At 36.9% G+C, this 21805-nt stretch overlaps 1 protein-coding gene and 1 long non-coding RNA gene across 2 annotated transcripts; both read right to left on the bottom strand.

Moving 5' to 3' along the window:
• Positions 1–15003: 15003 nt before the first annotated feature.
• Positions 15004–19344, bottom strand: LOC127658461 (uncharacterized). Its single transcript, XM_052147784.1, has 3 exons — positions 19333–19344; positions 18535–18644; positions 15004–18033 (listed from the first exon to the last, which is right to left on the bottom strand). Exon 3 carries the CDS (start codon positions 16255–16257, stop codon positions 15235–15237), a length of 1023 nt encoding a protein of 340 aa, XP_052003744.1. The 5' UTR covers positions 16258–18033; positions 18535–18644; positions 19333–19344; the 3' UTR covers positions 15004–15234.
• Positions 19345–19351: 7 nt separating this feature from the next.
• On the bottom strand, positions 19352–20954 carry LOC127658462 (uncharacterized). The gene is made up of 3 exons (XR_007972384.1): positions 20638–20954; positions 19570–19805; positions 19352–19485 (listed from the first exon to the last, which is right to left on the bottom strand). It is a non-coding gene; the product is annotated as an uncharacterized LOC127658462 (long non-coding RNA).
• Positions 20955–21805: the final 851 nt, after the last annotated feature.

Raw genomic sequence — 21805 nt, 5'->3', positions numbered from 1 at the left:
TAACAGTGGCACTGTCCATTGGAAAAAATAACTGCAGTTTTTTAACTGTATAGTACAAGTGTGGTAAATTAGACGCAGTATTACTGCAGTACTGGAAACTGCATTGAAATTGCCACACTTGAACTGCAGTTCTGAAACTGCACTGTGTCCAAATTACAGCCTGGTCTCATGAAATGACATAAAAATGAAATTAAATGAACTTTTTGCAATTCAAAATGTATGTGCTGTATAACATGTTTGGCTGAAGTTTTCTCATGGAAACAAATCCAGCCGGGGTAAAATGGTGTCATATTCAGAGGAGGTTTTAAGGTGAACTTTAGATGGATGTTTTTAAAATATACCTCCTTAACGTCTCAGTTACGTACGTAAACTTGGTTCCCTTTGGGAAATGAGATGCTGCATTTGATCACTGTGAGACTCCTTTTGTATGTCACATGGTCTGAAGCCGAAACAGTGTTAGGGAGACTATTCCATAGTTTTGGAGCCATATAGAAAATTGATCTACCTCCTTTTGTGTATTTTGATATTCTAGGAACTATTAACAGGCCAGAATTTTGCAATCATAATGAACGGGATGGAATATAGCGTGGTATTTGTTTGCTTAAATACTGTGTAGCTACACCATTCAAAGCTTTGAATGTAGCTAAATTTAACAGGTAGCCAATGTAACTATGATACAATGGGGCTAATATGATCATATTTCTTGGTTCTAGTCAGCACTCTGGCTGCTGCATTTTGAAACAATTGAAGTTTAATAATCTAGTCATGAACACATTCATTTGTTTTTGGCATCAGCAACAGAGAGCATGTGTCGTAATTTAGCAATATATCTTAGGTGGAAGAATGCTGTTCTACAAACATTGGTCATTTTATTTTCAAAGGACAGATTGGTATCAAATATAACACCTAATTCTTTGCTGTTGAAGATGATGTAACAGTACATCCATCGAGAATCAAATTATATTTTAGTGGCTTATTTTTAGAGTTTTTTTTTTCCAATAATTAGTACCTCTGATTTGTCGGAATTGAGTAGAATTTCTATCCATCCATTCTTTGATTAAATTGTTACACTCTGCTAATTTGGGGAATTGTGAAATTTTAATTGGGTTTAGAAAAATATAGTTGGGTATTGTGCATTGTGCTTGTTTACACAGACAAAGTGGTAGAGGTCTGCTAATTAGGACCTAAACGATGCTAATGCAACTCCACAAATGCCAACATAATTCTCTAGCCTATTAAAGAGAATGTCGTGATCTATCGTGTCGAATGCAGCACTAAGATCTAAAAGTACTAGATGAGAAATGCAGCTGCGATTACATGATAAGAGCAAGTCATTTGTAACTCTGATAAGTGCAGTCTGTGTACTGTGATGTGCCCTAAATCCTGACTGAAATATATACAATTTCTCTGTAGAAATGAAGATAACTGGGAGGACAAAACATTTTCTAGAATTTTCAACATAAACAGGAGATTTGAAATCAGTCTATAATTAGCCAATTCTCCAGGATGAAGTTGTGGCTTCTTAACCCTCTGGGGTCTGAGGGTGTTTTGGGCCCTGGAGAAGTTTTGACATGCCTTGACATTTGTGCTTTTTTCAGTTGCTTAAAAACATATTAATGGCTAAAGTCTGATAACACTGTATTCAGCACAAACTGGGCTGCAATAATATGTGAGCATCATGTGTGTACAGGTTTGTATTTTTGAGAAAATAACATTTATGCATGGTTTTTGAAAAAAAAAACAAAATTTTTAAGTCATTGAAACAAGGCCATATAACACATACTAAACATTTGTCCAGAAGCCTTTTGAGAACTGGATCTTGTAGCCTAGAGTTTTTGCTACAGAATGATGTGAAAATCATCCTAATCACTCATACAAAACAATATAGTAATTGAACTTTTGTAAGACAAAAGTTTAAAAAGAACTTGAAAAATACCACTCCTCTGAGCCTATCAATGAGGGATAGAGAATGAATGTGAGGAGACTTAATGATCCAAATCAAGTTTTAAGTTAAAAGAAGTAATCTGACTATACATTTTCTTTACATAACGACTTAATTTTAGACCTACACTACCATTAAAAGAAGTCTCTTCTGCTCACCAAGACTGGATTTATTTGATAAAGTAAAAGTAAAACAGTTTTTACAGTAAAAACATTGTGTGAACTCTTTTTACAATTTAAAAGAACAGTTTTCTATTTAAATATATTGTAAAATGCAGTTTGTGATCAAAGCTGAATTTTCAGCATCATTACTGCAGTCTTCATTGTCACATGATCCTTCAGAAATCATTATAATATGCTGATTTTCTAATATGGGCATATTTAAAGTGCATTTTACTCATTTAACCTGAACACATTTGCAAGCACAAGCTTTGTTGATGATAATGAGGCAGAATAGACACATCAAAATATAATCTAGATATTCGTATTATTTTTACATTATATATCATATTTATATCATACAACATTCAATTTAAATGCCTGCTTTAGCCGAAACAGCATTTAAATTTAACTAAAACTTGCTTATTAGGACATATTTCAAATGTCAATACTTTGAATCCTGTCTGGAAACAGGCCCACTAGTAAAATATGTAAGTTTATATAAAATAGCATGTCAGCTAATGAAAACGAAAGGACTTACTCGTCTGAAATTGTATCCTCTGCTGGATCAAGTCTCTCTTCAAAATACAAATGTTCATCGGAGTCCCGCTCTTCTCCTGAGAAAAATGTTAACTCTTTCTTAATATCCAGGAGTTTGAACGCATGTGTATCATTACAAACAAGGAGAAAAGTTGAGTTGTGTTGTGTTTACATTAAACCTCTGAACACCGTCGGGGCGTGCACCATTTGCCTTGATCGTCTCAGCACATTAACGTATGAATAGAGCGCTCTGCTGGTGAGTGTGATCACAATACCTATAATGAAGCTGAGCCAGAAGAAAATGTACATCGCTTTGTTTCATACAGATTACATTGCAGGAGAATATTTGTTTTAAATTTGAACATTTTAAGCTTTCTTTAGACATATGTTTCATGTTTGTGTGATAACTATTCGCAGAGTTTCAGTTCATTTTTGTGACGCGTTTCTGAAATATGCTCGTGAACACAGAGACGTCTGATAGCTCACCCTTTTTATTGTCTTTATTTTACAAAAGCACAAGATTTTGTTGTTATTGTGAGTGTACACAAATAAAAGTAGACCCTTTATAGTCTTTAATGATGTCTTACACTTATCTGTATACCCAAAAATTACAGAGTATTTTAAGTTGTTTCTGCTGTAATTATGAAAATATCCAGCAGGACGCGCCGGCGCGTCCGTCGACCCCAGAGGGTTAATAACTGGTTTGATAGCTGCCATTTTAAAGTTTCTTGGGACATGTCCTAAGGATAGTGAGGAGTTAATAATATTAACAAGAGGTTCTGAGATGACAGGAATACCTCTTTTAAGAGCTTAGTTGGTATTGAATCTAACATTCATGTTGTGGTTTTGATGTTTTGCTAAGTTTTGTTTAGCTCTTCATGGCCTAGCGAAGGATTGAAGTTGCACGTGAGGAAAATTATGAGACACTGTTTTCTGAGGTACTGTGACAGATGATTGCATAATTCCAATTTTATTTCTGATTATTTAAATTTGATCAGTAAAGAAATTCATGAAGTCATTATTATTGTTCTGTGATGTAATATCTGGTTCTGGTGAGGCTTTATACCTAACAAATTCTGCCACAGTACTGAATAAACACCTATGATTGCTGTGGTTATTTTCTATGAGTTTGCAAAATATATGCTGACCTGGCAGCTTTTAGTGCCTGTCTGTAGCTACAGACACTATCCTTCCATGCATCGGAAAATACCTCTAATTTTGTATTATTCCACTTGCGCTCCATTTTCCAAGCTGCTCCCTTGAGAGCATGAGCGTGATCATTGTACCATGGTGCTGGGCTTTTTTCTTTAATTTTCTTTATCGAAGGGGGGCGACAATATCAAGGGTGCTAAAGAAGACTGTATTTATATTTTCTATTATTTCATCAAGTTCTTCTAGGCTTTGGGGCTAACTGAGTATATGAGATAGATCTGGAAGATTATTAGTGAAGCTATCTTTAGTGGTCAAAGGAATCATTCTACCTGAAGGAAAGAGTGGTTTTAGATTGAGTAACATTGGCTGATCGCAGCATACAAAAGATGAGGTAATGATTTTGAGATGTCATCGCTCTGCGGTAGAATTTCTATAGTATCAACATCAACTCAATATGACTGAATTAAAGCTAGCATATGATTATGGTGATGAGTTGGTCCTGTTACATTTTGTCTGACTCCAAGAGAGTTGAGGATATGCTAATCTCAATGTGTAATTTTCATTATCTATGTGAATGTTAAAGTCACCAACAATTAAAGCTCTATCTACTGTAAACAATAGATCTGATTAGAATAGATCTGTGACTGGTTTGAATTGACAAAGTCTACGGTAATCGCTCAGCTAGCAGCTCTTGTACTTGTGGTGAGACAAATAGCATCTCAGAATGCTGTTCTGATATGCGGCTTGGCGCTATTTTGGTGGCACGATTGGGACCTACACAATATTAGGAAAGTGGTTTTAATATTGTGGCTGATCGGTATAAGCACTGTGGTGTGTTCACGTGATAAGTCGGAAGCAAACGTCATGCGAGAGTTAATTAATTGCATCCCATCACTGGACGGAAGCAACGATTTATATATGGTTCTGGAAAACTAGCACTTACATTTTTTGCCCCGGAAGTGGTGAGCATGAGTGACACACGGGATGGCATTAAACTCAAGTAGATCAAATTGTTTATACATTCTTTGATATCAGAACACATTACCACCTCACTGCATCAAAACAGACTGCTCAGATGGTGAAGGCTTTACACATTTTTATTTTGTGATTGTTTGAATGTATATTATATACAAAATAAAGATATTTTGATGTTGAAAAGACACTAAGCCCAGCTTAGTGTAATCACATTGGTTTTATTTTACGTGCAAAGAGGTGAGGAACATACTGTACATCTACTGAATTAGTCTTCTACCAAGAGCGTGGCCTCCTTCTGGGCATGAGCAGAGGGTATGTCCTTAGAGGACATCTGTCTGGCTGCAGGCTGGGCATCCCAAACACCTTTACCAGGTTTAATAACATGGATGTTTCCTACCTTCCTTTCCAAGTTTTGGCTGCAAAGGAGGATTACTATACAGCATATCCATGTTTCACTGTTGTCCACATTCTGTTGGCCAGTGTCATAGCATTACATTGACAGTCTTCAACAGTTTTTATCTCTTTCCTTCCCACTATGTGTAAAGTCAAGTTTCTGCAATTTCTGCAACTGTCTTTGCTTATGACAGACTGGTTTTAACCATGTCATCATCTCTCTTATGCACTATGTTGCGAGGAGTATTTGAATTGGTCCACATCCCTGTCGGTTATTGCCAGTGTATCGCATTCCAGTCTAGGACCATATTTGTCTCTGCTCTTCCCTGTGAAGCAGAGCTATCCATGCAATGTTCCACTACCCAGAAGTAGTGTCATTGTTATCCTTTACCATAAACCTTTCCATTTATTTCTTGAACTCTCTAGGAAAAATAGGAAGGATCCTATTTTACAATATGAATGTAGTGAAGTCGTGTGACGTCAGTACCATTTGGTAGGTGGCCAATGAGCAGTCGCCCATTTGGGGTATATAAACCATTCATTTAGGCCTCCTGGGGTGCATCATGGTTGAAAGCCTGCCCCTTCCGTTGTAACTACAGACTGAGTGTGCCGCTGGGTTGCCGAGGGTTTGTGCGAGTGGGTTGCTGCTTACTGCTTGGTACCATCTTGGGGCGTAGTGGGAAGTTTTCTTTTTTTTCCTGACTTAGGTTGTGGTAATTTGTTTCAGTACGATGCGCCTTCAGGGCTTCCATCGGTGTGGCATCGCAGCTTAACTGATCGGAATACCAGCTGTTGCAGTCAACAAGGCTGTTAAATGATTTTCTGATGGTATATGTTGAAGTGTAACTGGATCGTACTCTCTGGTAGGTAAACTGGGATAGTACTTTATGGCATTATCGGGCGGGTAACTGGTCGATCACTTTGTTAGTCGTAATCTTTCTTGTTTACTGTTCTGAAGGTCTTCGTGGACGCTAAAGCAGGCTAAGTGAGCAGTCGCATTAAACAGCGCGCTCTCCCTCTCCGCCATTCGCTCTTTAAAGCCACGCTGCTGCTTTCTCCACATCGTTACGTTTAAGTCAAGTATGTCTATGCGGGCTTGAAGGATTATTTGGGGTTTTTTGGCAATTCTTTTCTTTTGTTGTTGGTAGATTTGTTTTCTAATTATTAGTTGACTCCGAGGGACTGTGTCTGCCTGGAATCACTTCCAGGCGTAACGTTATTGCAGTTAACTCTGTATTTGGTGTGAGTTTCTGCTACGGTCACTGTGTTTTTGTTCATTGTTTGTTTGGATGTGAATGTGAGTGTTAAGAGTATTTTTTACTTTGGGTTGTTTTGGGTCAAGGTAAATATTGTTGTCTTTTTTGTGTCGGTCACGTTGGACTGTTAAGTCAATAGACCGACCTTGAATGCATTTTGTTTATATATTTTTTTTGTTAAATAAACCTGTCCTGTTTATCGTGCATTTATTATTTGATTCTGATTGGCCGGTCGGCCTGCAATAACCTCTGGGCGTACTGCAGTTCATTCTGTGTGGTGTTCCTGCAGCGGTCATTGTAATTGTTTATTGTCTGTCTTTACTCTGTTAATAGTATTTATATTTTGTTTATTTTGGGGTGCATTGTAAATTGTTTTTTGGTTTTCGTTACGTTAAAGTCAATAAATTGACTGAATATTTTGTTTTGTTTTTTTGTTTACTTAAATTATTTAGTTTATTAATTATCTATATTCTTTTTCTCTCCTTTAGGAGCTGAGGACTTCCTGGAGCGGGCTGGTTGTCTGTCTCACTGCAGGTTTTGTTTCACTAAGAGTGTTAGTGCAGTTTCATTATTGCCGTGTCACTACCTTTGGCTATTTGCAGTGAATTTGGTGGGTGTAAGTTGGGTTGGCGTGCTTCTTATGGTGGACCTGCTGCCGGCACACTAGCCTGCTCCTGTCCGGAAGCCTCAGCCCCTGTGAGGGTGTATTGTGAATCTCGTGAAGGTGTATTATGAATCTTGTGAAGGTTTATTGTGAATCTTGTTTATTTCTTTGTTTATTATTTTCTTGACTTTGTTCAATTCAATCATGACCCATGTGAATTACTGGTTTTAAATCATTGTTGATCAACTTTTAGCGTTAATAAAACCCTTTTTTTGTACGGAAGCCCATGCCTCTTGCCTTTTCTAGGTGGAACGTATTTGTGTGCTTTATTTGGGTTGTTGTCCCTGTTAACCTGGGGTGGCGTAGTTGCTAAAATTGAGCCAATTGCTACATGAAGAAAAGGTAATTTCCATTCTTTTTGCCACCCTATTGGTTAGTAGGCCTTGTCATGTGCATGTGATTCAGAAGGCATTATGGTATACAGCTCCCATAGCAGCAGCTACTGAGGCAGCTTCGAAGTGACCGACTTGAAGAGTAATGTCTTGGTTACTGATATTACATTGGTCCCCTGAAATAAGGGAACAAGACATTGTGTAGCTTTGCCAAACTACAAATTTCACGCTGTTAAGGGACTGAGAGATGCACTTTCCTCCTTTCAGTCGAAAAATTCAGATGATGTGGCAAAGTGCCCTTGCTTATATGCATATGACATCCCAGACAAAGCTGGTGTCACTGTTTCAAGGGACAAGAAGGCAACAAATCCGAAGCCTTTGCCTTCTTCGTCATCACATTGCACTGCAGTGTTCATGCTGTATGGAAAATTGGACACGTCAAGGCTGAAACAAGGATAAAAGCTCTTGTGGTCTTTATTCACAGAATATCTTTCTCCTCGTTGCTCTTGAAATGGCTGATCTACACATGCTAGTCATTCAGCATCATGCCACTCAGTTTCTTGAAGGCCCTCTCAACAGTTCTTAAAGGTGGTGACATAGCCGAATACATAGCCCTTAGATCTGTTCTCATCGCAGAGTACTCTAATAGAGAGGATGTTCCCGAAAATATTGAATATGTTATAAAGGACATCGTCATCTATGTTGTCTGCCAGGCCCCTGATATAGATGTTGCCTATTCCAATTCTATGCAAAGTTGAATCGGGCTGTGCCCACTGCAGCCTCATGAGCTTGCCCAATATAGGAGCTCAAACATCATTGTAGCCAGTGCTTGTTCAGCATCAGCATGGTGTATGAAGTTGGTAATCTTGTATCCCAAAGAGCAGTTGGTCACTCTGTCTTTGCACAGATGCACAAAGCAGACAAGACCAAATGAGATGAAGGTTTACAGAAGCAGATCTTGAGTCACCCTTAATGGGACGAGGTCTCCCATAAACAGAGGTCCTGTCTTGTCAGTTGGTCGACCAGAACTACTTCCAGAATGCTGTTCAAAGGACGAGGCCATTGTTGCTGTCTGTGTACAAAGATGCTAAACTGATGCAGCTGAAATGTCCAGTAAACAGTCACGTCAAACATGACTGAAGGTCTCTGAATGGTTCTACTCCTTTTATAGGCCAGAAACATTCTAAATCAACATTCTAAATTGTGATGCATCATTTGTTCATTAGAACGTTCTATGTTGGAGTTCTAATCTATTGGGTTGTCATAACAGCTAACAAGCTTTAAAAAAATAAAATAAATAAATAAATAAATACGGTCAGATGAATTAGGTGGATATTGTTTTTATTAAAATTTTGACCCCTGACAATATTATGTATGTGTGGCAGCGGGGGCGTGGTCAAGCGCCTGTCCGGGAGAGGAAAGCGGTAAGAGTGTGTGTGTGTTTGTGTTTGTGTGTGTTTGTGTGTGTGTTTGTGTGTGCGTGTGTTTGTGTGTGTGTGTTTGTGTGTGTGTGTTTGTGTGTGTGTGTGTTTATGTTTGTGTGTGTGTTTGTTTGTGTGTGTGTTTGTGTGTGTGTGTTTGTGTGTGTGTTTGTGTGTGTTTGTGTGTGTGTGTTTGTGTGTGTGTTTGTGTGTGTTTGTGTGTGTGTGTTTATGTTTGTGTGTGTGTTTGTGTGTGTGTTTGTGTTTGTTTGTGTGTGTGTGTGTTTGTGTGTTTGTGTTTGTGTGTGTGTTTGTGTTTGTGTGTGTGTTTGTGTTTGTGTGTGTTTGTGTGTGTTTGTGTGGGTGTGTGTGTTTGTGTGTGTGTGTGTGTTGTGTGTGTGTGTTTGTGTGTGTGTGCGTATATAAAACCATATTAATTGGTTTATACACATAAATAAACAACAATGTATATTGTGTATTTTCATAAATTACTCTAAATCATATAAATGTATGTACAATTAATATATATAATGTTAAATTATTGTATTATAATACTGAATTATTACTATAATTTTTGAATATTACATTTTTATTATACAATAGTAATATTTCTGTCACAATTTATTTATTTTCACACAGCATTGGTCATCATATGTAATTAGCAAAAGTGTTTTTAAAATGCTCCTCATTCAAAATATGGTTAAATGCATTATGTTACAGCAATTATGCAATCATGTAAACGCCTTCAACAGTGTTCTTTTATTGGGTAACGGTAATAAACTGTTTATACAAAAAAAAAAAAAAGATTTTGACCTTTAAGAAATTACAAACTGCTCTGAATCAACTGAAAGCTCCCTGTGTGCTCGGAGAACATAATCCTCCCAAAGTTTTGATTAGAACTCCAAATATAGTCTGTCTGTTTGTGATAAGCATCTCAGGATACTGGAAATAAAACAAGGTGTTTTATAACAGATGCTTTGCACTTGAGGCAAAATGGTCCAAGTTATGCTGACATCACAGTATATCACAAATATTGCATCTTCAACATAATACTTACTGTGTTTAATACGTAGTATTTTGATCCACCTCCTTGTATATGATTTTGCAGACAATAAGTTTTACCTGAAAAGAGAGATTTTAAGACTTTCTTTCTTAAAGGGAAACAGAAGTGCTGCAGTATATTAAAACTGTGTTTTATTCTCTGAAATGTCATAGGAATTGATTCTGTTCCTGCTTTACCATTCTAATCAATGGTGTAGAACCATGTGTAAAAGAGAAACATGAGCCCCGGGCTACGATGGAATTGGACAAGGCCAGGGAAATTGTGTCCGTGCTTGAAACAAGTGTTTTGTGATTGTTTACTTCATGTCTTTAAATTGCATTTCTTCCGTTTTAATTCCTACGGTGTTGGGGGGATCCACAGCAGGCCCTCACAATGTTAACGTAGCCTTTCTGAGGGCGGGTTTAACCGCACTGTTTCCATGGAAATTCAAGGCAAAGTTGAGGGACACCGCATGGCAGCTGACTGCTTTTGACACCCATAATTACAAACATGATCCCCAGAACATGAAGGTAGAGCTCTGAGAAAATGAGCTGTATGTGTGCGGGTGAGAACAGTTTGTTGTTTGATATTATAACTCAATATACTGTATCATCGTGTTTTCCAGTTCAGCAACAGAGAACACGGGTTTAGCAAGGCTGTCCGGTCTGCTTCTAATTTACAAGAGTAAAGAAACATGTTTCACACTAATGTTTTCATGGTTCAAAGAATTGCCCATCACCGCAGTCACTGCACCATTCTAATGTCCCTCTGGCATATTCAAACAATGCCCAGCTTCAGGAGTAAATATCTTATTAAGTTGAGATTGCTTACTCTATTTAGTTGTCTGAATAATGTCCTCAAATAGTTATACAGTTGTTTTATTGTTACTCTATAACAGACCAACTTGAAAAAGAAGAACATATAGTTTCTCCAAAGTCGTGGTGTATCAAACAACAAGGCACGGTGAGGCACAACACAGTAATAATGCAAGGTACCAAAGTAAACAACAATGTTATAGAGGAAACTCATTTTAATATATAATAAATCTAAAGTGGAATACATTAGATGGGTAGTTGCTGAGTGTACACTGGTGCAGTAAGAACTGAAATGAAAACATATTATTTTAGCGGCAGAGCGGAGGAACAAAGAACAAGGATATTGTCAACAGGCAAACAAATACTCAAAACCCTTGTTGTGAAATGTCAGAAAAGTGAATCACATATTTAGGGACTTAATACATATCAGTACATCTGAAAGACCTAATATGCAGGGGATTTGGGCAGGGGCATAGCAGCCATTTTAAAAGTGGAGGGACACAGCTGTCATTATGCATGGCTCTTACAGACCCAACACTTACGGTACGTTTTTGGACTTACAGTACAGTTTTAATACATAATGGGCCTTATTTTCAGAGCACTAGTGCAAAGAGCAGTGCTATGTTTCATTGTCTGAACCTTGGACTTAGGATAGACCTCACCGACATTACCATCCAGGTTGAACTGCGATGCACCTCACTGATCTCTGACTGCATCACCTCTGTCTAATGATGGACTACACACTTATAACAGAATACACAGACTATCAATTGCCAACAAAAACCTTCATCAGCCAGTTAACAAGGACAATTGCATCTATGTGAACTTCTGCGGTTAATCCAGGATGAACTTCAAAGACTTTAGTCATTAAACTTACATGAATATATCTTTGTTTAAACACTGACACTTAACACTTAGTTTAATCATTTTAAACCATGATTTTAACTATACATAAGTAATATTGTCATTATATTCATGATGTTAGTTAGAGGGGAACTGGCCCCCACAGTGAGGTTTCTCCCAAGGTTATTTTTCTCCATTAATCAACATCTTCTGGAGTTTTGTGTTCCTTGCCACAGTCACCTTCAGCTTACTCACTGGGGTTATATATATACAATTATTTAATTACTTATTTTAAACACAATTCACAAACGTATTTTATCAAACTACACAATGATGACTCTAAGACATTATAGATATTACGGTTTTATCTTCTGTTAAGCTGCTTTGAAACGATGTGTTTTGTGAAAGCCGATATACAAATACAAATAAAAATGACTTGACTATGTGATAAGTGATACGCGCAAAGTCAGCGTGCATGGCCATAAAGTGTTTTGGTAATTTTGTGCAAGCTTGTGCTAATTCTAGACGCAAGTGGGTTTGGGGAAATTGTACTCACAAATCGCTAATGGGCTGGGTCAAGGGCAATCTAATTCTAAAGGTTCTTCTCCGGTAATTGCACCGTCTGTACCTTGTTAGTCCATTCACTGTCAAGCACCAGCGATATACTGTAAACAAAGACAGCACATTCTTAAGAAGTTGGAAGAGTAAATGGACTGTATGCACTTTAATTAGAAGAATACACATTTTGTACTCATGTTCTTTTGTGCATTGTGTCCTTGTTGAATGTCAGGCACATTTCTATGAGAGTGGACACTCTAATTATATGCATGGAAAATGTGTCTCTTCTACCGGACAATTTCACTTTAAAATGCAAATTCATTTATTGAAACACACGCACAAAATCTCAATTTAAATTTCACTTCAAACTAAACCAAAATATCATTAAAATAACGAAATGGTCAAAAATCCTTTACAACTACCTCTTGAAAAATCTAAACATTTTACGCTCTCCAACTTCTTCCATTGGCTTATTTTGCAGGAACTTAACAATCACTCTTAAACGACAGGTGAAAATTAGATCATAATGCAATTTTAAATATAAACATACTACTACTAATAATAATAATAATACTAATAATAATAATAATAATAATTATTATTATTATTATTATTATTATATGATATTAATTGAAAAATAAATCATGACTTTTAGAAATTTTTACACAAATCTCATTAATTTTGGTTCATAAAATGGCGACTGTCAGGGACATAAACTAATGTTCCACTTTTGTACACACATGAACTTTTATTACCACCTGCTGGTGGAATCTCCAAACTGCAAATGCAACTGATTTTAGACTTTGCTCTGAAAACAGACAAGGTCTTAGCACAATGACTTATTTCTGGATAAGACATTGCGTACAGTGTGGTCGTGAAAATAGAGCCCATTTACAGAGTTTGAAGAATAAAGGAGATATTTATTTGAAAACATCAAAACATAATAACTTTTAAAAATAATTTTACATTTAAACATACTAAACATTTAAATCAAAACACAGGGATGAAAACTTGAGAAGGGCACAAAAAGCTGAGACAATCACAGGAACACGAGCATGTTACTATACGTTTTCAAAAGAATAAGCTAAAAGCCCCCATTTCAAGTGATTTTAATGATTCAAGTTTAGCAAATGAATTGCACAATTTTGCTCAATTAGCTGAAAAAAAATCAAGGGCATCTTGTTGTGGAGCACTTGCTTCTGTTTCACACATGTAAACACAAGACATGTGCATGTGCATAAGCTGGTCTTTGAATAAAGAAACATTTTATTTTGACTATCTGTTTGTGCATGCAGTATCTGTTTAAAGAGGACATATTGATTCGTCCACAAAACACAAAGGTGCAAGACTGTGTACTTACTGTACCTTCATTCATGAGGGCACAAACTATAATTTCATAAAGCATTGCAAATTATGTAATTGAATGAAAACGATAGGAATATATAAAACTATTGATTTTAGGTTGTTGATTATAAGTATATGTTGATTGCATAATATTTTTATATGTACAAATATATAAGTAGTTTGTGTGATTTAAGGGAGAATGACTCAATAACGTCATTCAGAGTGTGTCACTGGAGTGGCATCACCCCTGGGCATGTTTCGCGGGCTTTGTTGTCCGCGGTTCTCTGATTGGTGGACCTTTTACTGCTGTACATGGTTAATGTAGTTGTTTTCAAGGTTTATAAGTTATCACTGAAAATCAATTCATCTATGGAAAAAAAATGAACGAGATTTTTTCTTCCAGAACCTGACTGTTGCTCACTACTGACTTCAGAAGAGTGTTTAAATATAATAAGAACAAAGCAGCATAGGCAGATCTCTGCACCCTTAGTGGGAAAATGTTAAAAGGACTGTATGATTCAGATGCAGTTCTGGGCACATCCTTGGACCAATGATCTCTGGCCACCATATTCCCTAAATATATTGTAAAAGAAAATTCGTTTGCAAATCACGTCAATTTAGTGTCAACTAACTTTTACAATTTTCCCCAATTGTTGCAGCATCGCACCAGGTTTGACGTCATGCGTATATTGTAACTGAATGCGGTGCACCCCTTCAAGTATATGGAATGGAGATTGAGATTTGAGAGCTGCAACTGATGTGAAGATTTTCAGTGAATAATGTCTTAAAATGTTGTCTGTTCCTCACAAAAACTATTATATAGTTTTAGAAGACCTGAAATACAGTGCACAAGTCATATGGACTAACTTTAAAGTATTCTAGAGTATTTACAGGGAAGCTACTTCACTGCAAAAAGAGATGTGTTCAAAATGACACATCATGTGTAGAATTTTAACACATGTGGTGAGTGTGTTCAGGGACTACACATGTTGTGTGAAATTTTACACAATAGATGTGTGAGCTATTTTAACACAGAAATTGTGTAGATAACTTTACACACAAATGTGTGATATCAATACTTTTCACACATAAAGCGTGTGAGACAATTTTACACTTAAATATGTCATTTCAAAACATTACGTGCTGATTGTAGCTGAAAATGACCAGAAACGACTAATAATGTGTTAACATTACCAAGCATATGTACGGTAATCATAAAAAAATAAAGTCAAATGTCAAAATATATTTGCAATTTAATGAGTGCAAAGTACAACAAAAGCTACTGCACTAACTGTAGCAGGATATACAGTGATAAGAGTAATATCAGAAGCATGAACATATTAAAAGATAAAATCACAGTTATGACAAATGGATGACATCATAAGATATTGCCTAACAGTCATATCATAAAACACAGATAAATGAATTCATTTTATAAGAAACATTTGTTTAAAAGTATAGTTAATCTGTATGAAAACCATACTTGCATATAACAATCAATCACAGTTATGAATAATGGATGACATGTAACAACATAAGTCATATCATAAAACACAGATGCATGAATTCATTTAGTAAGAAACATGTTTAGATCACTGAGATAATAATAATAATAGAACTTTTGTCAATGATAATTAGTCTTGAAATTGACTTGAAATCATTTAGAGTAAAACTCTAACAGTAGGCTATGAGATTACATCAACCAGTTTGAATATAGTAGCTGATTGTTATTAATCAAAACTTCAAAGATGACAATGACAGTCTGCAGTCTGACAATTTACATTCTTGAGAAGGATTAGCTAAACAATCTTGTATCTTGGGTTTAAGTATAGCTCATCTGTATCAAAACCCTGCATTATGTCCAAAGGCCTGAAATCTGCAGTATCGGCCAGACTGATCATTTCATACTCTTTAGTTTGATGTACAACATAGGCATAGAAATGATCATCAAAGTACTTCACTGTTAGAATTCTTACAAACATCAGGATAGACATGTCATCAGTCTGAGGTATGATGTGAATAATTTCTCCAAATAAAGGCTCTCCTTTGTCATCTGCTTTAAGAGGCATTACAGAGCCAGTTCTGTAAGTTTGGCCGAACACACTAACAGCATGGGTGACATAGACAGCGCAGTTCAAAGTATATTCAAAGTCTTTGGCTGATTTCAGATTTTCGAGCACAACATCTGCTTTCTTCAAAGAGCCAATAGTAACAGGATATGAGTTTGTAACAATCATTTTCTCAGAAAAAGGGTCACCTAACTTGAAGCTATACATTTGCTGAACCTGATGTTTATAACTCAGTGTTTTAGAAACATTTTTAAAGTTTCCAACTATATTAGTATGTCTTTTTAATGGTTTATGCTTAGCTTCGAATCTCATACACCACAATTGAGATATAGGTCCGAACATAACCATCATTCGCGGATAGTGTGTCATAAAATGATGTTTGGGTATCAAGTTTCGGTCATAGAGCTTCTTGAATTGTGTGTGATGCTCAATAATGAGCTGTTTAAGAAAAACAGCAAGTCCATATGTAACAACAGGTGCAAATACAATGCTACATATTTGTCTTAACAAAATGAATAAGTGCCAATGTTCACTTCCTACACTAACAAGATCACCAACCAAAAAGGTTAATACCTGTAAAAGGCACCACATTTGCGATGCTGTCTGTTTTATTGCATTGTCAGAGGTTCTTAGATTGAGTATAACACTGGGCTTATTTTTTTCATTCCCATACCCATAGTCAAAACTGGAAATTCTATGATTCAACAGTTCTAAAGAAAATAGCCTTTCTTCATAAATGAAGTGGCGTAACATTAGTCTGATTTCCAAAGGGCTACACCCTCAAGGATATCATGCATAATGTCAACGCATGTGTTCTTAGTGACATGGAAATAGTGCAGCTTGTTTAAACATGAGTCCTCTTTAACTCCAGTTGCAGATGGATCATTACGTACCACATGCTGCTCATAGTTTTCTCTGGTGCGCTTTTCTACTTTATCTTCGTCGAAAACAGTCTGCGCAGTCGTTTTGTCAATCAAGCAGAAGTGACAAAACTTGTTGGCTGAAAAGATTTCCAAATAACCACAGAGGGAATGGATAGCTAAACTGTCAGCAGTCAAAACACAGATTGTTCCATAAAGTTGATGTCTTTGTCCTTGCATGTCTACTTCTACACCCGACCTTTCAAGTAGTCTAACTTCCTCTAGCAGTGGTTCCAAAATTTTACCAAATCCATATACCTCTCTGTCCATAGAATTAAACAAAAGACATAAGTGAATATTTGAAAGTGAAGAACTATATTGCGGTGGCAGATTTTTTAAACTAAAATAAACAGCACCCATTTTATGGATTTTAGTTTTGGAGCATAAAGGGTTAGTTGTTTCCAGGTCATCAAAATACAACTGTATTTGGAGTGCTTGAGGACATGTTCCAAACAATGGGTGAGATGTAAAATGAGTCCCATCACAATAATTGTGCATTTTCCCTTCGGTTTGCTTCTTACCCTGAAGGTAAACTTTTTGCATCTGGTCATTACTGAACAGAAATTTAATAGTCTCAATTACTGACACATATTGACACGTGTCTGCTGCCAAAACTTGTTTTAATTGTCCCTGTTTTCTTGCTGTGTCCTATGGCCAATAAAGATTTCCTTCGGCTTCACAAGATCAAATTTCTCTTCAAAGTATTTGTTCATTTTGTAAGGTGTGTCTACATCTTTAAACATTAGTTTAGCAGCTTCAAACTCGCCCATTAAAGACTGGACAGACTCACTGCCAAGTGGTACCTGCAGATTATTCAACAATGTAGTTGTTGACTGTTTAAGATTATCAACAGTCCTCTCTAATACCTCTTGCGTACAAGAGATAGTTTTTGCTACATCCATTAAAGTTTTATTTGATGAACGGTATATCTTTGCCACAAAAGAAGCAACAGTTTCACTAGGAATGGCAGTTTGAACTGGAACATAGTCTGATGTTTCCACAGTACTAGATGTCCCAGTCTCATATGCATCTGATAAACTGTGGTCATTAGGTTGAAATGTCACATTGTCCATGAATGTTGTTGTGGACTGGTGGTCTCTATGAAGATGTTTGGCGAATGAATTGAAGTTATGATAAGTTCTTGGGCAACCATCTTGGCTGCAGATAATGGTAATGTCTTGTCCATCTGATAAGGCATGAATTTCACGGAGATGCCAAATGACTCTCCTTACTTCTGTAGATATAAATTGTCTGCACTTTGGACACGTATACATTGTGTTGTTATTTAATGCGCAGCCTGAAGCTTTGAAAGGACTTCAAGTACCTTGGGTCTCTTGGTTGAGATGGTCACATCATAGATGTATTCAAAAAAGGTGAAGACAGAGCTCAGCTGTGGTGGATATGTCAAGTTGCACACCCAGTAAAGCTTGAATAGCTTGTCAACTGCACATGTCAGGCCATCATTTACAGGAATGGTCACCTGGTCGTTCCTTGCAGTGATGATATATTGTGGTGTTGGGCTTTTCAGACTGCCGATGCAGATCAGCTGTGGCTGGGTCCTTGGTGCCATCTCGGAGTTGTCGCAGAGGGATGCAATACTGGTTCCAGACTTAGAGAAGATGAAAAATATGCAATTTAAGAGTTGAAAAAGCAGCATAAAGAAGTCTAAATGTGCATGCTATACTGTATTAGGTAACATTTTGGAGTAATTATTCTTCTGTAAGTTACCACTTGTAAGACAAGATAACTCTTTAAATGTGTACGTAGAAAATATCAAATTTAATAGTCATAAAAACAGTGTTATACATTTTAGACTATTTACACAGTTTATGAATTGTAATAAAATCATAAAAAATATTACTTTTTTTTTTTTACTAAATTATTTAATAATTACCTAGTTACAGTGGCCGTCGGATGCAAACGACCTGCAATTTATGACAACGCATGAATTTGCAGTGCAATTTCTAAATGCTGTGCATATGTTGTCAAATTGATGAAGATGTTTTCTTAAGTTGCATGTGTTTAGTCTATCTGGATGTGTTGTCATAAATTGCAGGTCCACCATACCTAGTCCTTCGTAGGCTCTTACAGACATCATTACGAAACATACCGGTACAAAATCAATCAGGAATGTTATTGCTGACTTCACACTGCAGCGACTCCCGGGCATTGGTGGCAGAAGATGTGTCAGAAGAACCAGCATAGTATAGCACTTTTCATCTGAAAATTAAATGAAAACAGATTAAAGCTACAACAAATATTTACTAGTAGGATTAAAAGGATTAGTTCATGTTTTTTTTTTAAACTGGGGTTCAAAAACTGAGTTGAACCGGGTAGAACTGGGGCTGTATGAGGTAGCCTGGCCACACCCACCTAGATCTCCTTTCAGGGAGAAACTATTCTGGAACACCATTATTCACTAAGTTTCCATCAGACCCCAGACAGGCTCTGGTAGTACAGTTGTAGCAATGCATCAGAAAACGCAGTCGGAAGAATGTGTACATTTATGTACAGCAAAGGTAGGTCTACATACTGACCATCGATGCTGTATATTGTCAGTTTGTAAAATGTAGGTAAAGTAGGAAGTAACGTTCGGAATCCCTGAGCAATGTGATTGGTTAGGCTGAACCAATAATTTCAAAGTTAACCTTAAGTATACCCCCATCATGATGTTACCGTTGGAAATGTTTCCCCAATCATGAGTCCCCAGACTATATTTACAAAGTAAATGAGTCTGGTTTTAACCAGGCTATGTATGATGGGCTTATCCATAATCAGTGTATTACCAACATGGATTACACTGAGAAAGGACTAATTAATATTATTGGTAAGTAGGAAATAAAGCAAGGGTTCCTACATTCTGAATTTAACCTTTGAGACATTGCATGCCATATCATTACACACATACCATCTGTCTGGTCTTCCATCCCTCCGTAAGTGAAGCAACACCACCTTTTTCCAAGGCAGCCAATGCTCTCAGCTTTGGAATGATGGTCGCTTCCCATTTTCTGATGAACTGGTCTGACTTTCCATCTGTTATTTTGCCAAACTCGATATCCATCTTACATAAAAAGACTTCTTCAGAATATATTCTAAGTCAACAGTGTTACTAAGAGTATCAGATCTTTTACAATGAGAAACCTACCAAACTTGGCATATCCAAGAAGCGTGGGTATTCGTTGAAGATTTCAGTCAATGTAGGAGTTGCCTTTGATATCCATGATCTGCGCCTGGTGTATGTATTCTCCATTGCTGATTTGATTGAAGGAATGTTCTCTGCAGAGGGCCTGAGTCGTTTCATCAGGGTGATCCACTCACTGGTCTCACTGGTCCCACTGCTCTCCCCCTGGTCCTGCTCCGATCTTGCTCCTGTGTCTAGGGCTGCAACGATTAATCGATTGTTGTTGACCATAATAGTAAATTAATTGCCAACTTTGTTGATAATCGATTAACTGGTTTGTGTATTTTTTTTAAGGAAAATACATAAAACTTCTGATTGTAGCTTCTAAACATGAATATTTTCAGATTTACTTACTCCTCTATGACAATTAACTAAATATTTGGTGTGTGGACTGTGGACAAAACAAGGCATTTGAGGACATAATCTTGGGCTTTGGCAAACAATGATATACATTTTTTCACCATTTTATTGATCAAACTAGTTACCGTATTTTCCGCACTATAAGGCGCACCGGATTATAAGGCGCACCTTCAATGAATGACCTATTTTAGAACATTTTTCATATGGCGCACCGGATTATAAGGCGCATAAAATACTGCAGTCAAACGTTTGACTGGGTTTGCGTTATGCATCCACTAGATGTGCTAAAGGGAATGTCAACAAAACAGTCAGATAAAGTCAAACTTTATTAAGCGTTCTGACAACTCCGTTCACTCCCATGGTAACGTTGTTCAAACGTTAAAGGAAAACTCCGGTCAATTTTAACATTGAGCTCATTTTTTTTGTAAATTTGGAGTGCTGTCAGTACAGATAACAACGACAAAAAACGGTGTTGCCTACACCGTGTTATCCTCTTTTTAAAATTTGCACCCTGTTGACTTAAACGGGACAAGTTTTAAACCTGCTTTTAGCCTCTTAACAACCTTAATGTGTCATTACAAGTGCACAGCCATGTGAGTGAACACGGTGAATCTGACTGCAGTAAATGTGAAAGATATATAAAAATGATGTGCATTCAGCCAGCTCACATACCCGTATTTTCTTCCTGTTTTCGGTCGAAGTCCACAGTAGTAGTGATGTGTCGTTCATGAACGATTCGTTCATTTTGAACGAATCTTTAATATGACTCGGGACTACCGAGTTGTCTCAGAGAGTGATTCGTTCATTTTGTGTTGACCGCGCATGCGCGCAACATCGCATAAGGTACATGAAGTCATAAATGATTAGTTCATCTTTCGCGAGTCTTCGGGTTCGGCCGGGTCCGAGTCTTTCGTTCTTCCTGTCAGTCCCATAGAGACTATGCTGCTGTCAGTACCGGAAAGAGAAATGATTAGTTCGTCTGGTTCGGTTTCGGCCGGGTCCGAGACTTTCGTTCTTCCTGTCAGTCCCATAGAGACTATGCTGTCAGTACCGGAAAGAGAAATGATTAGTTCGTCTCTTCGGTTTCGAGTCGTTCGTTCTTCAAGTCAGACTCACAAACCCATAGCACTATGCAGAGACAGAAATGATTAGTTCATCTTTCGAGTCTGAGTCCTTCGTTCTTTTGTCACGTGACAGCTGGTATCTCGCATCAAATAAAACATTAGATTCGTATTATTGACTGCGTCTGAATGTACATTGTTTTATATGTTGGGAATTAACATACAATTATCAAAATATATGTACAATAAACATCATCTGAAAAATAAAAAAGGTCCATCTTATTATTGTCCCTGTCCATCTCTTTTTTTATTGTTAATATGTTTTTAGTTTTTATTATTATTATTGTTATTAGGATATATATATATATATACATACACACACGTTTATATATATATATATATATATATATATAAAACGTGTGTGTATATATATATATATATACACACACACACACACACACACACATACACAATGTGTGTTTGGTTCAAACAAGAGTTTAGCCAATGGTTGAGATGAATTGCAACTGTCACTCAAGGCTGTCACCAAGGGGATAGTGACCCTTTCACACCCATCCCCCATTGTTTTGCGCAAGGTGAGGAGCAGAGAAGAGACAGATCAGGACAATGTTGAGCTCTAGAAAAAGGAGTGATGTTTGGACTCATTTTGTTGCAACTTCGGCCACTGAGGCAAAATGTAACATCTGCAAGAAAAAATTTTCTACTAAAGGAGGAAGCACTTCAAATTTGAGAAGACACTTGAAAAGCTCACATCCAACTGT

The sequence above is a fragment of the Xyrauchen texanus genome, chromosome 17, assembly GCF_025860055.1.
Source record: "Xyrauchen texanus isolate HMW12.3.18 chromosome 17, RBS_HiC_50CHRs, whole genome shotgun sequence".
In the NCBI taxonomy this organism is placed as follows: Eukaryota; Metazoa; Chordata; class Actinopteri; order Cypriniformes; family Catostomidae; genus Xyrauchen; species Xyrauchen texanus.
This window is presented reverse-complemented; position numbering and strand designations above follow the sequence as displayed.

Coding starts and splice junctions, on each gene's coding strand:
- LOC127658461 (XM_052147784.1), bottom strand. CDS start 16,257: ATGTTACGCCACTTCATTTATGAAGAAAGGCTATTTTCTTTAGAACTG.